This window comes from Giraffa tippelskirchi, chromosome 6, assembly GCF_054371585.1.
Source record: "Giraffa tippelskirchi isolate mGirTip1 chromosome 6, T2T-mGirTip1v1.2.pri, whole genome shotgun sequence".
NCBI lineage: Eukaryota > Metazoa > Chordata > Mammalia > Artiodactyla > Giraffidae > Giraffa > Giraffa tippelskirchi.
Window position 1 is genome coordinate 79,303,042 of NC_137280.1, and position 14,866 is coordinate 79,317,907.

The following is a 14,866-nucleotide window of genomic DNA, read 5'->3' on the forward strand; positions in this document are numbered from 1 at the left end:
TACCCTGAATAGCAGCAGGGAAGAAGCCTTCAAAGAAGTCACCAGGCACCTGTGGAATGGAGTAGGGGCGAGGCAGTGGGGACAGAGCCAATTGCAGGAGCCATCTGAACACATGCAGGGTGGACCTGACCAGAGAGCCTTTCTTGTGTTGTGACTCCAGAGTCCTGGGGAGAGCAGGGGCAGGGGAGGGATGCCCCTGGGCTTGGCCACTCTCGGTCCTTCCCTTCCCCATTGGACCCACATCCATCCCACAGGCCCGGCTGCCCCTGAAGTGGATGGCCCCTGAGAGCATCTTCGACAAGGTGTACACCACACAGAGCGACGTGTGGTCCTTTGGGGTCCTGCTCTGGGAGATTTTCTCCCTGGGTGAGTGCAGGCAAGGGGCAGGGGAGGGCAGGCTCATCAGAGGTCCACACCTGGGCCGAGCAGTCCAGCTCATTCTGAGACAGGTGCTTGGAGGCCCCCCTGTGTCCCCGCTTCACGTCCAGCCTGTGTCCATGGCAGAACCCTGTGTTCACCCAGCAGGTCCTGGGCTCATCACCCGTCACAGAGGGAAAGGCCGTAGGAGTCCCCCAGACCCCTTCCTCCCTGGCTGAGCCCCTTTCTCACAAGCCGTTGGGGACACTGCTCCTGCCTGTGTGGGGCTGGGGAGCATCTGGAAGGAGGCTGGCTGCTCACTCAATGACCACAGCTGCCCAAGCCTCACATAGTAAACCGGGCTCCGCTGGAACCAAGATGCAGGGCCCCAACCAGGGTAGGGGTGAGGCAGGAAACAAGTAGAAAAGTGAAAACGCTGAATGGCAACCATGACCGATACTGTTAGTAAAAATAAAAACGCATGGGAGCACAGGAAGGACAGTGCTGTTTGTGAGCCAGAGGGGCCAGGAGGGGCAGGCTAATGAAGGCGGGTGGGCTGGAGGCAAGAGGGCCTGCAGAACAGCCATCCAGGGTGAGGGGTTAGTCAGGGCCATGGTCCTTGTGTTTGGGAGCTGAGCAGGGTGTGAGCAGTCAGCATTGGGAGATGCCGCAAAAGCTTGTAATGTTGGTCCAGGCAGCCTCTGCGGGCCCTCTGGGGTGAGGGCCTGGAATTTAAGTCTACTGGGAGCCTTGCAGGGTTTGAGGGAGGGACTCGTGTCTTAAAAGGGCCTTTCCACTACTGTATGGCTTGCAGGAGGTAGGTACTTTTTGCTAGTAGAGCCACAGGACTTAGGGAAGAACTGGAGAAGGCTTCTCTGAAGAGGGGTCATTGTGACAGGGCAGCTCAACTGGCTCAGCAAAGCTCTACTGACCCTGACGATCCCAGGATGGGAAGCGTTTTTGCCAATGTGCCTATGACAGCTCTAATGCTCATGGCAGCTCTCACAAGCGGGTGCCACCGTCCTCTTAACCATAAGAACTAGGACAAGGGGAGGGGGGCAGCAGGATGAGCACTCTGCCATAAGGGGCCAGGGCAGCGGTGATTTGGACCTGAGCTGAACAGTGGTGGCCTGCTCCCCACCCCCCCATCCTGTTCCTACCATCAGGGGCCTCCCCATACCCTGGGGTGCAGATCAATGAGGAGTTCTGCCAACGGCTGAAAGAGGGCACCCGGATGCGGGCCCCAGAGCTAGCCACTCCTGCCATGTGAGTCTCTCGGGAAGCCGTGAGGTACTGAGGGGCCGTAGAGGTGGGTGGCCACCAGGAAAAGGTAAGGGGGGTTGTGTAAAGGCTTGGGAAGTGGGGCATGCCGGCAGGGGTGGGAGGGGGGAGGTTGTTCAGGCGCAGGAGTGGGGCTGGAGGCCTGCAGACACCGGCTCTCACTCCACCGCGGGTCCACTGACAGCTCTCCTCCCGGCAGGTAGGAGGGACGCCCGAGCTAAGCCCTGGGGAGGGAGGGAGGCAGTGCAGGTGTGAGGGATTGGCAGGAGGCGGGAGACTTGGGTCTGCTGGGTCGGGTGAGGGGTGCACTCAGAAGGCCGTCCAGCATCCAGCTGTATCCACAGACGCCGCATCATGCTGAGCTGCTGGGCAGGAGACCCCAAAGAAAGGCCTGCATTCTCAGATCTAGTGGAGATCCTGGGGAACCTGCTTCAGGGCAGGGCCCAGAAGGTGAGGCTCCGACTCTCCCTATCCTGCTGCAGCAACCTCTGCCCCCCAAGCCGGGGGCCATCACATGGATGGTCAGAGCCCAGCTTTTCCCACGAAGAGGCTCAGGCTGGTCCTCAGGGAGCCTGCAAGGAGCCCCACCTCCTGACAGAAGAGTGATATGTTCTTCTACCTCCCTCTTTGCCCCTCTGCCCCCTGCACCCACCTCTGACTTGTATCTCCCTCCCCCACAGGGGTGGGGAACGAAGCCAGCTCAGGGCTGGCTCAGAGCAGCCCTGAGACCTAGAGGAGGAAGCAGGGAGCTGCCTGCTGCCTCAGCCTCAGGGACTTGAGATGGGCACTTGGGGGCCGGTGCTGCCCCAAGGTGAGGGTGGGAAGTGCCGATGTTCGAGGCTGTGGGACAGCAAGGCTCTGGAACGAGGATGCTGTTATCATGCCTGCCTCCTCCTTAGATGGGGCACCTGGAAAGGCTGTGGGGAGAACCTGCCCAGCTCCTTTAGTCCTTGGAGCCCTTGAGAACACCACCTGAAGGATCAGGAACTCTAGGAGTCCTGAGTGCAGGAATAGGGGCGAAGTGGGGCCTAGGGGCCTCTGACCCTGGCTTTTTGTGCCATTCCTGCCAGGAAGATGAGGACTGCGTGGCTCCTCATGGTTCTCAGAGCTCGGAGGAAGGCAGCTTCTTGCAGGCATCCACCACGGCCATGCACATCACAGAGACGGATGCTGACACAGAGGACAGCCCGCTGAGCCTGTGCCAGCACAGCCTGGCTGCCAGGTCAGCCCCCCTCTTGAGATCCAAGGGTCCCCCAGGCAAGGGGAAAGCAGTTTGGAAATATAAGTTTTATCCTCATCAGTCATCAAGGAAAAGTGAAGGACAAGGACTTAAGAGGCCATGTTTATCAATTCAAAGAGCTAAGTGACATTAAATGTCAGCAGCGCTGATGCCCTGGTGGGTGTGGTCAGTCTTGAGGTCCTTCCAAGCCCATGTGGCCTTTCAACTTTGCTTTTCTCCATGCCCCCTCAGTTTTTCCCTCTGGCTTCTTCCACTTGCCCACACTCCTAGCCACTGAGAGGCCCTCCGCCATCCGTTTCAAGGGAGCGCCCCTCTCAGGCACAATGCGAGTTCCCAGAGACCCTGAGAGTGGGGCTGGTCACTCACTAACCTTATTCAGGATTTAGAATGGAGCCTAAGTATCCAGAGTTTGGGGTCAGAGGCCAGTAAATATTTACATTCCAAGAAGGTCATGCATCCACATTCACATTGGTGTTGCTGAGAGAAGAGCTCAGGACGCTCCATGCCATCTTCCCCATCAGAGAGCAAGGCCGAGCCTGGAGAGTAGGAACACCCAGCTGGTTCTTGCCAGGTTCCTTCCACCAGCCCCGCCGTAGGCACACAAATGTGCACACACATGTACACACATGCAGATCAGGCAGAGGCTTGTGACATCAGTACTGCCTGCCTTGCATAGGGTGGCCCATCCTGGAGGGAAGTCCTCCCCCAGTCTCTCTCCAGCTCCATGTCACACCCAGGCCAGGGGCCCTCTGCTGCTCGCTTCCCACATCCTCCCCAGCTGTGGCCTCAGTGAGGTTCACTCCTCTTGCCTGGGAGCAGAGGCAAGACTCAGGGGCCTGGGGAGCAGTCTAGACCAGCTCCTGTACTCAGCCCCAGGCCTGGGGTCCTCCCCGAGAGGAGAGGGGTACAGAAGGAAAGGTGGAGAGAGCTTTCAGGAGGGGTGCTGGACTGCATTTCTCAGCACTTGCTGTTTCCTCCCCACAGATATTATAACTGTGTGTCCTTTCCGGGATGCCTTGCCAGAGGGACTCAAACCCAGGGTTCCTCCAGGATGAAAACATTTGAGGAATTTCCCATGACCCCAACTACCTACAAGGCCATAGTGGTAAGTGGGGTGAGTGGGCCTGTGCCCCCGCCCCAGGTCAGGGCCACTGGACTCTTTTCACAGGGAGTTAGACGTCAGAAAGTCTAAGGCTAGTGGCAGAAACCAGCTCAGCACAAGGAGCCCAGTGTCATCATGCCTCTGCTTCTTTCACCTGTGCCCTCCTCGCTGGGTCTCCCCTCCCCAGCACCCCAGCGTCTCTCTCCCAGCAAGGTAGAAACCCTGGTAGAAACCCAGTGGAAAGACAGCTCCTCCTTCTAGATGAATCAACCCGAGTCAGGGCCCCCCCTTTGGTGGCCATCGGGCCCCGTGACCAGAGAGGAGAAGATGGTGTCACTAGACAAGTAGTCTAGGGCAAGAGGCACGGGAAGACCACTAGTGTCCTCAGATGCGGTCAAGCAGAGTAGACCTCTTACAGCTCAGTGAGGCTGCAGGCAATCTGACCGTTTTGTAAAAGCACAGCCTTCTAGCCTCCATCCAGATGGGGCTGGTGAGTGAGTACAGGCCCCGGGGAGGCGGGGTTCAGGGATGGCCATGGGTGCCTTGAAGCAGCGCCGTGCGGACCCGAGCTCCCATCCCCAGGCTCAGATAAAGACGGGGAGTGGGGAGGGCCCCCCATCTTTGACAAGAGTGTGGTTCAGTTCCCCTCCACAGAAATCAAAACCACTCCAAGTCACACTGATTGTGACATAGCCCCACTAAACCCTGGATGTGTCTGAGGACCCTTTTCCTGGACTGTAAGCTGTCAGGTTCTTTCTAGACTTCCCCTGTCTCCCCTGGCGCTCCTGCTCTGCTGTGTCCTGAGCAGAGGTATGGCCGCCTGTGTATCTCCCAGCAAGGGCGTCCCAGGCTTGCCACCCTCTTGAATCACAGGGCGTGGCCCCGCCAGACGCAGTCTCTCCCTCTGTGGCAGGGGCGTGTGACCCTAACCAGCAGCCTCCGGTGGCGGAATGGAGGCCAGTTTCCCAAGCACAGGAGGAGCGTCCAGGCGGCAGTGGGGCGGGTCTGATGGGCAGCCACCTGCAGACGGGCCTCCCTGGGCCCACCCTCAGCCTTGGCGTGATCTCTCCGCGCAGGACAGCCACACGGACAGTGGGGTGGTGCTGGCCTCCGAGGAGTTTGAGCAGCTGGAGAGCAGGCGCAGAGAAGAGAATGGTCTCAGGTAGGGCTTCTGGAGCCCCCTCCTGGCAAGGGCCCAGAGCAGGGAGGCCGGGCCTGCATGTGCCTCTCGCTCTCTTACCTGAAACTTTTCATGTCTCCAAATTACCTTTTTGTGTGTTCAAGTCAGACCACTCTGGGACTTGAGGATTTTGTCCACCAGCCTTCCCATAAGCCCCACCCCTCATCACTGTCTTGACCCAGCAACCTGGTGCTGGTCCCCAAACCTCCCTCCCCTTTGACAGATACTAGACAATAACCTCTTTGTGAAACCAAGAAACATCTGCTATGCCCAATGGATGTAACACCCTCCCCCCAGCCAAGGGAGGCCATGGATCATGTGACCTAGAGCTGGCTGTTTTACTAGTTTGATGAGAATGCAGTTACAGAGAAATCTTCCAGTGTGCTTGCATAGGGGGTAAGCTCCATAAACAAGGACCTCCATTTGTCCAAGAAGATATCTCCACTCTTAAAAAATAGATCTGAATATTTAAACTTTTAAAGGTATACATAAAATAGTTAAATGTGTACATATTTTTTAAATTTTTGATCCATTTTTTCAACTTTATTGGAACACACAATTCTTTTTTCACACAGCATCTCTTAAAATCCAGTGGGAACTGCACATTAAAGATTGGTCTGGGCAATGGCCTAAGATACTCTGTTGCATATACAACCATAAATGAAGATTAATGTCTTTTTGCATGCAGTCTTTTTTTTTAACTTTTTATTTTGTATTGGGGTATAGCTGGTTAACAATGTTGTGATAGTTTCAGGTGAACAGTGAAGCGACTAAGCCATAAATACACATGTCCATTCTCCCCCAAACTTCCCTCCCATCTAGGCTGCCACATAACATTGAACAGAGTTCCATGTGCTATACAGTACATCCTTGTTGGTTGCCATTTTAAATACAGCAGTGTATACATGTCCATCCCAAGCTCCCTAGCTATCCCTTCCGCCTATCCTTTCCCTCAGCAACCATAGTTCGTTCTTTAAGTCTGTGAGTCTCTTTCTGTTTTGTATCATGTCTTTTTGGATTCCACCCACATATAAGGGATGTCATATGATATTTGTCCTTCTCTGTCTGACTCACTTTGTTCAGCATGTATGACAATGTCTAGGCCCATCCATGTTGCTCCAAATGGCATTATTTCATTATTTTTCATGGCTGAGTAATATTCCAATGTACATATGTACCACATCTTAATCCATTCCTCTGTCGATGGACATTTAGGTTCTTTCCATGTCTTGGCTATTGTAAACAGTGCTGTAATGGCTATTGAGATGCATGCATCCTTTCAGATCATGTTTTTCTCTGGATATATGCCCAGGAGTTGGGATTGTAGGGCCATATGGTAACTCTATTTTTCATTTTTTAAGGAACCTCCATACTGTTCTCCGTAGTGGCTCTATCAACTTACATTCCCACCAACAGTGTAGAAGGGTTCCCTTCTCTCCAAACCCTCTCCAACATTTATTGTTTGTGGGGTTTTTGGTGATGGCCACTTTGACCAGTGTGAAGTGATATCTCACTGTAGTTTTTATATTCATTTCTCTCATAGTTAGTGATATTGAACATCTTTTCATGTGCCCCTTATCCATCTGTACTTCTACTTATTTACTTTAGTAATTGACTTACTCATAGCTGTTTGAATGATAGAACCTAAAATATTATATTAATATAAAACAGTGCTCTTTTCCACTTTTTTCAGATCCTTGTGTGACACCTGTGTCTATCAGGGACCCCTTTAGTAGTTTTTCTTGTCATCTGATGTAGTTTTTCTTGTCTTCTGCCTAGGCTGTTTTTGAATCAATAGGTGTTATCATTGAATAGTTTACCCTAGACCACAGGTGTTAATTTGTATCACAGTAGGATAGTTGAGGTCATTCTTCACCTTTCTGGTAGATGTTATTAAGACCTCTGCAACTTATCCAAATATCTGTTACCTTCCCAGCAGCCTACAAAGGCATGTTTGCAGCACTGTGAACACCAGAGGTTGTGGGGTTGTATGCCTACAGGTAATTGCTGCATCTCTATCATGCATCTTGGCCTCCTTCTTTGTTTTTATTGATTCTGTCAGGTAATCTTGATGAGTAACCTAGTTTTTAAAAATTAATGCTTTTTATTTATTCAACAAAAATAGTTTCTGGCTAATTTCTCTTTACCAAACAGTTTTTTTTTTAATCTTCCCCAAAAGTATTTCAGTAAGACGATGAGCCAGAGGATGACAACTACTTAAATTCCAGTCTCCACACATCTTTCTAAAATCAGCACATGAAACAAGACCTCAGAGCCTGTGACTATGATATAACCAAGGGAGAGGCTCCAGTTGTGTGTGAGTAGAGAACTCAGCAGCAGAACCAGCAGAGCCATGCCTGCACCCTGGCAGAGGAGAGCAGTCTGGGGACTGCCCCTTGCAAGGGGAACGTCAAGGTCCTTGGGACCATGGCCACACAGACTGAGGAGATTTCAGAGTGTGAGCACTAGGACACTAGGCCTCAGGAAGGCACTGCTTCTGAAAGGACAGTGAGCAGGAGGGGAGTGTGCATCTCAGGTGCCTGGTGGTGAAGGAAGAAGAGAGTTGGAGAAGAGTCTTATAGAAACAAGATCATATTAAGGGTTTGAAAGACAGTTACACACCCAAGGGTCTCTTCATTACAGAAACTGCATGTCCTGATGGGAGCAACAAAGGACATTATTCTCTTCCCAGGTTCCCTTAGAAACACATTGTGATGAGCCACAAAGAGGTATAGCAGGTCACTTGGCAAATGGAACATTCTCCAAGCAAATGTAGAGGTGGGATGGAACATGCCTTGAAAGCATCTGTCAGGGAGAAGGAAGGAGTTTATCTCCTCGGTTCTTTCCTATCTTCTGTTAACCACTGGTTAGTACTCACCCTGTGGGAAGTTAACTCCACCTCACTTCAAGGTGACTCACCCAGTCCTTTCAGTGGCACTTAGGATGCCATATCCCATTCCCTGTGACATGGCAGTTCATCCAGCTCGGTAGGTGAAAGGAAGACCTGAAAGCCCTAGGCTTGTGGTTGGTCAGTATGGCTGTACAGCAGCAGCTGCGGAGGTGTCCATCACTCCCTCTTGAGTGACTGGCAAGTCTCCACTGGTGACACAGCATGGGACATGAATGGAGCCTTTGGAAAGAGGGATGCAGTTGGTTTCAAGGTGTTATGGTGTTACAGTACTTCTGAATGAAGAAAGCTAGGGAGACACCCACATTCCTGATCCTCCTCCCATAGGGTAGTTCAGTTCAATTCAGTCACTCAGTCCTGTCTGACTCTTTGTGACCTCATGGACTGCAGCACACCAGGCTTTCCTGTCCATCATCAACTCCTGGAGACTGCTTAAACTCATGTCCATCAAGTCGGTGAAGTCATCCAACCACCTTATCTTCTTCTGTCGTCCCCTTCTCCTCCCGCCTTCAATCTTTCCCAGCATCAGGGTCTTTTCCAGTGAGTCAGTTCTTCGCATCAGGTGGCCAAAGTATTGAAGCTTCAGCTTCAGCATCAGTCCTTCCAATGAATATTCAGGACTGATTTCCTTTAGATGGACTGGTTTGATCTCCTTGCAGTCCAGATCAAACCCATAGGGGGTAATCTCAGCCTGAATAAGCATGAACAGAAAAAAATGAGCACTATCCATACAGAGTTACTATAAGAATAAAAAAGAAAATTAGAATTAAAACTTTTCAGTAGCCATAAACACTCCAGAAACAGCATGGAAAACCTGTGATACAACACAACGACATAAATTAAGTTCATAATGAAATAAGTAGCTGCACTGTGAATCATAAATTCAAAAATTCAGAATAAAAATGGACAGTGTGACAATATCAAATGGGAGCTGACTAAATTTATGGAAGGAATTGAAATAAAAGACAAATCCTCTCAAAAATGAAGAGCAGAGTGCCCAAGGGACAATTAAATATGATCAGACTTGCAGTGGAGGGCACATTTGATAGATATGAAAAGAGGTCAAGAATAAATCAAGAGGTCTAAAGGGTCAGAAGGAACGTGAAAAATTTAGAAGTTAAATAGAAAACCCCACATATGTGCAATTGGTGTCTCTGAAGAAGAAAGATGCCAGCAGTGAAATAGAACTAATATTTAAATATGTAATTCAAGATAATGCTCTTAAATAAAAGGAGACCAAATCTACATATTAGAAGGGTACCTGGGGAAACTGGTCCAAAAAGAGTTAACTCTGAGACATATCCTAGTTTAACTATCAGATGTTAGAGATAAACATTCAGGTAAAACACCAAGGCACCAAAAAAAAAAAAAGAGAGAAAGAGAGATTGAAGCATCAGGCTTTTCAATAGCACCATGCAAAGCAAAAACAATGAAACAAATTTTCAGAAAGCTCAAAGGAAATGAGTGCTAAGGAGAGAGAATCATTGGGCCATCGGTAAGGCAGGAGGGGACCGGAAGCTGCAGAGCCTTCTGGGCCAGGGGCAGAAGCTTAGATTTTATTCAGAGTGAGTTGTAGTGAATGAGTTGTATTGAAGGGTGTGACTTGAAGGATCTCTGAAGACTGGCCTATAAGCAGGCATGGGTGGGAGAAAACAGATGTGCTAGGGCAGTACAGAGCATTCAGTGATGGCAGCTCACTCTAAAGAGGCAGAGCATGCACTGGGAGGCACACATGCATTTTAGAATAGAAAGGTCAGGACTTCTGAGTGGGCTGGATATGAGAGATGAGGGAAAGGGAGGAAGAAAGGACGACACCTGGGTGCTTGAGACCTTAAATCAATGTTGATGCCATTTACAGAGATGAGCAAGACTGGGAGAGAAGCAGGTTTGGGGGGATGAAGTTGGGCTTCCTCCATTGTCCCATGCCCAGGCCTGGGAGTAAGGAAGTTCTGGTGTTTGCCAGCAGGCACATTGCTTTGTTTTTCTATTTAAGTCAAATCTTGTGTGTTTCCACTGGCTTTGCTTGTTGCTCTGGTTGTTTCTGGTGATTCCAATCAGACCTCAACACAGTTCTGATCGTTCTTCTTTCCTTACTGATGTCACCTTCCTGTCTTGGCAGCTGTAAAGGACCAGGCAGGAATATGAACGTGACCACGGCACACCTCGACCCCCAAGGGAGGCGGCAGCGGCCCGACCCGGGGCCCCGGGGCCAGGTGTTCTACAACAGCGAGTACGGGGAGCTAGCAGGGCCCCCAGAGGAGAGCGCCAGCACCCCAGCTGCCCGAGTGCCCTTCTTCACAGACAGCAGCTACTAAAGCAGCTTCGGACAAGCCACCCTGGACACTAGGCTCTGACAGTGGGTGAGGGTCATGCCTGGCCAGTGGACAGAGGGCTAGAGACCCAGGCTGGAAATTCATCTCATTTAATTTGGGCCAGGAGACATTTCTTCCTCCTTAGCTAGGAAGAGTAAAACCCAGGCTCCAGCGTTCCCTTCAATTCCGTCACGGTGCCTGCCCAGGACACCCTGAGGATCCCAGGGGCCCTTCTCCCCTTCAGATTCAGATTCCACTTAGTTCAACATCCACAGGGGCCACTCTCATAGGAAATATCTCTTTGGGTGTCTCACCTCAGCATGGTAGATGGTGTGATCCCTAACTTCTGATGAGAAATATGAGAATAACATAATAGTCGAGGTTGAACTGTGGTCTCCCAGCCCTGCCCCAATACTGCCCCTTCCCATGGGAATGGCTTTCTTCATTGCCTCCAAGGCTCAGAGAAGGTGCCATATTTCCAACTCAATCAACAAATGAGAAATCTGAGTGGAGAGGAATGGAAGTGTCCTTTCCTGAGCCTGACCAAACAGCTCAGAGTAGCCATCTCTGCAGTTCCAAACCAATTACAGCAGCCTTCTTCTCCTGACTTTTGAGAAGAACTATTCAACATTGTTTTTGGTTTTTTTATTAGAATTTTAGAGGCTATTTGAGCTGCTGTGAAGAATTTACTTTTAAAAACTTCAGTCTGAAGGGAACCCATGACAGGTGTTTTTGAATTTGGAAAATTCTTGCCTCTGACACCCAGTCAACTGCTGTCATAAAAGACCCCACTGTGGCTGCCCCCTCTTTCTGGAGAAGGCCCCAGCCTACCTGCCTGGTCCAGAATTGGAAGAGTCACCCGATGGTCTTGAGCTGCCCATTTGAGAACCACCTGGTTCTTCCCTCTGGGGCCGGGATCTGCTACCCAAGCTGTGAACATCCTTATGAGAGGCAAATACTGTGGGCTCCTTCAAGAAAGGCTTTGGGGCTGGCCCAGAGGACCCACAGTATTGCTGTATACCAGGAGGCAATCCACAGATGTCCCTACATCCCCATGGAGGCCCCTGTCTCCTGCTCCCTGATCTGTACCTGACATCAGTGGTCTGGCAGGTCAAGCCTCTGCTGTCACAGAACAGTGGAGGGCCCTCTGGAGGCTGGAGCCATTCCTCCCAGGCACCCCACCTAGTTCACACTGCCTGGCCACCCACACCCCAGGAGAAAGACCCTCATCCCAGTTAGCACCACGGAGGTTGACACCCTACTCCCCGCCATGAGACGCTTGCAGGACAGGCGGCTGTGCAGCGAGCAGGGACTTGCCCAGCAGGAACCACCGCCACCACCGCCCCCCCCACCACCACGTTGTATACTGTTCCTTTAAGATACATTGAATGTAAGTGTGGTTGTAACCCTAACTGTCCCCAGTGTCCTTCTCCCCTAATATCACCTACTTGTGAGATCTGGGTCTCAGGTTTACCCGGTTGAAGTCCAGAGAGTGTTTCAATCAGAGATGCATCTCAAGGACTTCCATGCAGTGGCCCAGGCCCAAGACCCCTCCCGACATGTGTCCCACCTGTTTGTGCCACCTTTCCTCCTGTCACGTAACTGCACACACAAAAATGTATTGAGAAGAAAACGTCCCCTTACCCCTCATAGAACATAAGCTCCAAAAAGATAAAATATTTAACAAAAGATAATAATAAATTTGATGCCAGTCTTGAGTTACAATGAATAGATTCTCAGCTAAACTCCAGATCTCTGTTAAGGTTTTATTCTAGCCTCCTCCCACCTGATCGTCAGCCTTACAAGGCCATTGGACAGGCCATGCAAAAGAAAGGGCAGTGGAAGCAGCTCAGGCCCCCTTTCTCTGCCTAAAAGGCTGTGATTGCTCAGTCACTCAGCTGTGTCTGACTCTTGGCCACCCTATGAACTACACCATGCCAGGCTTCCCTGTCCTTCGGTATCTCCAGAGTTTACCCAAACTCATGTCCATTGAGTCGGTGATGCCATCCAACCATCTCATCCTCTGTTGTCCCCTTCTCCTCCTGCCTTCAATCTTTCCCAGCATCAGGGTCTTTTCCAATGAGTCGCTTCTTCGCATCAGATAGCCAAAGTATTGAAGCTTCAGCTTCAGCATCAGTCCTTCCAATGAATATTCAGGATTGATTTCCTTTAGGATTGACTGGTTGGATCTCCTTGCAGTCCAAGGGACTCTCAAGAGTCTTCTCCAACACCACATTTTGAAAGCATCAATTCTTTGGCTCTCAGCTTTCTTTATGGTCCAACTCTCACATCTATACATGATTATGGGGAAAACTATAGCTTTGACTATATGGACCTTTGTTGGCAAAATGATGTCTCTGCTTTTTAATATACTGTCTAGGTTTGTCATAACTTTTCTTCCAAGGATCAAGCGTCTTTTAATTTTGTGGCTGTAGTCACTGTCCGCAGTGATTTTGGAGCCCAAGAAGATGAAATCTGACACTGTTTCTGCTTTTTCCCCATCTGTTTGCCATGAAGTGATGGGACCAGATGCCATAATCTTCGTTTTTTGAATGTTCAGTTTTAAGCCAGCTTTTTCACTCCGCTGTGGAGCCCCCCAAAGCCACCAGCAGAGGGCGCTGGAAGCACAGGGACTCAGGGCTCCACTCAGTTGCTGCTGCTGCCGCCTCTGCTAAGTGGCTTCAGTCGTGTCTGACTCTGTGCGACCCCATAGACAGCAGCCCACCAGGCTCCTCCGTCTCTGGGATTCTCCAGGCAAGAACACTGGAGTGGGTTGCCATTGCCTTCTCCAATGCATGAAAGTGAAAAGTGAAAGTGCGGTCACTCCAGTCGTGTCTGACTCTGTGCAACCCCATAGACAGCAGCCTACCAGGCTCCTCCGTCCCTGGGATTCTCCAGGCAAGAGTACTGGAGTGGGGTGCCATTGCTTTCTCCACCATTCAGTTGAGAAGTGCCTAACTTGGCTTCTGAGATGGTGGCTCAGACGGTAAAGAATCCATATGCCATTCAGGAGACCTGGGTTTAATCCCTGGGTTGGGCAGATCCCCTGAAGGAAAGGGCAACCCACTCCAGTATTCTTGCCTGCAAAATTCCTTGGACAGAGGAGCCTGGCGGGCTATAGTCCATGGGGCTTCTGAGGCTTCTGAGAACTAAGAATGGGCACTCCCCAAATGTTTACTTTATGAATAAAGTGACAGTATTTTGTCCTCACCTACTAGAACTCAGTGCTACTTCAGGCCCTGAGCTCTGGTGGCCCATGGACTTGAGAACACAGCCCAAGCTCAATCCTTGCTGTCATCTCCCCAGGTCTCACCTGCCCCCTCCAGAAAGAGCCTATGAACACCTCCATCACAGACCACGGATGAGGACAGGACATGAGGGGTGCAGAGTGCACGCAGAATGACCTAGTGCATGCCTAACTCCAAGATCAGGGGTTTCTGAGCTAAGACTCCAACTTCAATCTCCACCCAGAGACATGAACTCATGTCAGGAGTGTGTGGCAGGGCCCTCCATAGCCCTGCCCTGGGATGTTTGTATGACTTCACAAGTGGCATAGTAGTGACTTTAGATCAGTATGTAACACTGGCCTAGACACAGCCTCAGAAGGCATACCAGGAAGGGCTAGACCAGTAGCAATACTGGAGGCTCAGGAAGGAAACTGGGCCATGTCCCATGGACACAGCTGTCAGCCTAGTGGACACCTCAGGAGCAGACAGAGGCCCAGCAAAGATCAGGAGCCAGAAGCCACCCTGTGGCCAGGCCCTGTTCATTTACCCTGTTCAGACTTCTCTCATTCCTCAGGGATGTGCCTGCACCCCTAGAGGCAATGCCCACTGTCCCAGCCTTGTTTGCAATTCTCAGGGACAGAGTGCCTCCCCACAAAGGCAGCTTTTGGTGGTACTGGACTTGCTGTTATTTTTACCTCTATAATACTCCTTAACGTGGGTACAGAAAAAACTTCCACTGAGTTTGGACATTTTAACTTTATCATATCATTGGTTGAATTTAGCCACTTTTCCTTGGTGAATGTCTCAACCTAGGAGTCAGCCATCCAGATGCCTGCCTGGTTACCCAGCCCAAAGTGTGCCCACATGTGGTGGAAGCCAGTGTCCCGACTGTGCCCAATTCCAAGTTGGGCTGCCCTTGTGGGCCTCTTTGGTGCCACCTGGGCTGGATGCTCAGGGCTGCACTGAATGTCTCCACCTGCCATCTGTCCCCAGAGCACCAGAGACTCTGGGTATGAATAGGAGCTCAGCCAGCAGGACACTGTCAGGGAGCATCTCACCGGGCAACAGTGTGTTCCCAACTCTTGACCCTTCAGCCCCTCCCGCTTCCTGGAAACTTCTCTTCTTCTCTCAGGCTCCAGCCCCTTACAGGGTGCCCACTCACTCCCTCGTCCCACCTCCCCTCTTCTCCAGCCTCACACTCCTATTCATTTCTACCAGAGTCATGAGTCACCTGCTTTAGGAGGGATCAGGCCGAGGGT

General features: G+C 50.9%; 1 protein-coding gene across 3 annotated transcripts in view; it reads left to right on the forward strand.

Annotated features, from left to right (window-relative positions):
* FLT4 (fms related receptor tyrosine kinase 4) overlaps nucleotides 1-12,057 on the forward strand; it is a 41,307-nt gene extending 29,250 nt beyond the window's left edge. For all 3 annotated transcript variants that reach the window (XM_081496059.1, XM_081496060.1, XM_081496061.1), the window contains 7 exons: nucleotides 255-366; nucleotides 1,524-1,623; nucleotides 1,983-2,088; nucleotides 2,709-2,860; nucleotides 3,863-3,983; nucleotides 5,057-5,142; nucleotides 10,188-12,057. In XM_081496059.1, coding sequence (XP_081352185.1) covers nucleotides 255-366; nucleotides 1,524-1,623; nucleotides 1,983-2,088; nucleotides 2,709-2,860; nucleotides 3,863-3,983; nucleotides 5,057-5,142; nucleotides 10,188-10,383 — 873 coding nt within the window. In that variant the 3' untranslated portion in view covers nucleotides 10,384-12,057. The remainder of the gene's footprint in view (nucleotides 1-254; nucleotides 367-1,523; nucleotides 1,624-1,982; nucleotides 2,089-2,708; nucleotides 2,861-3,862; nucleotides 3,984-5,056; nucleotides 5,143-10,187) is intronic.
* The last annotated feature ends 2,809 nt before the right edge of the window (nucleotides 12,058-14,866 follow it).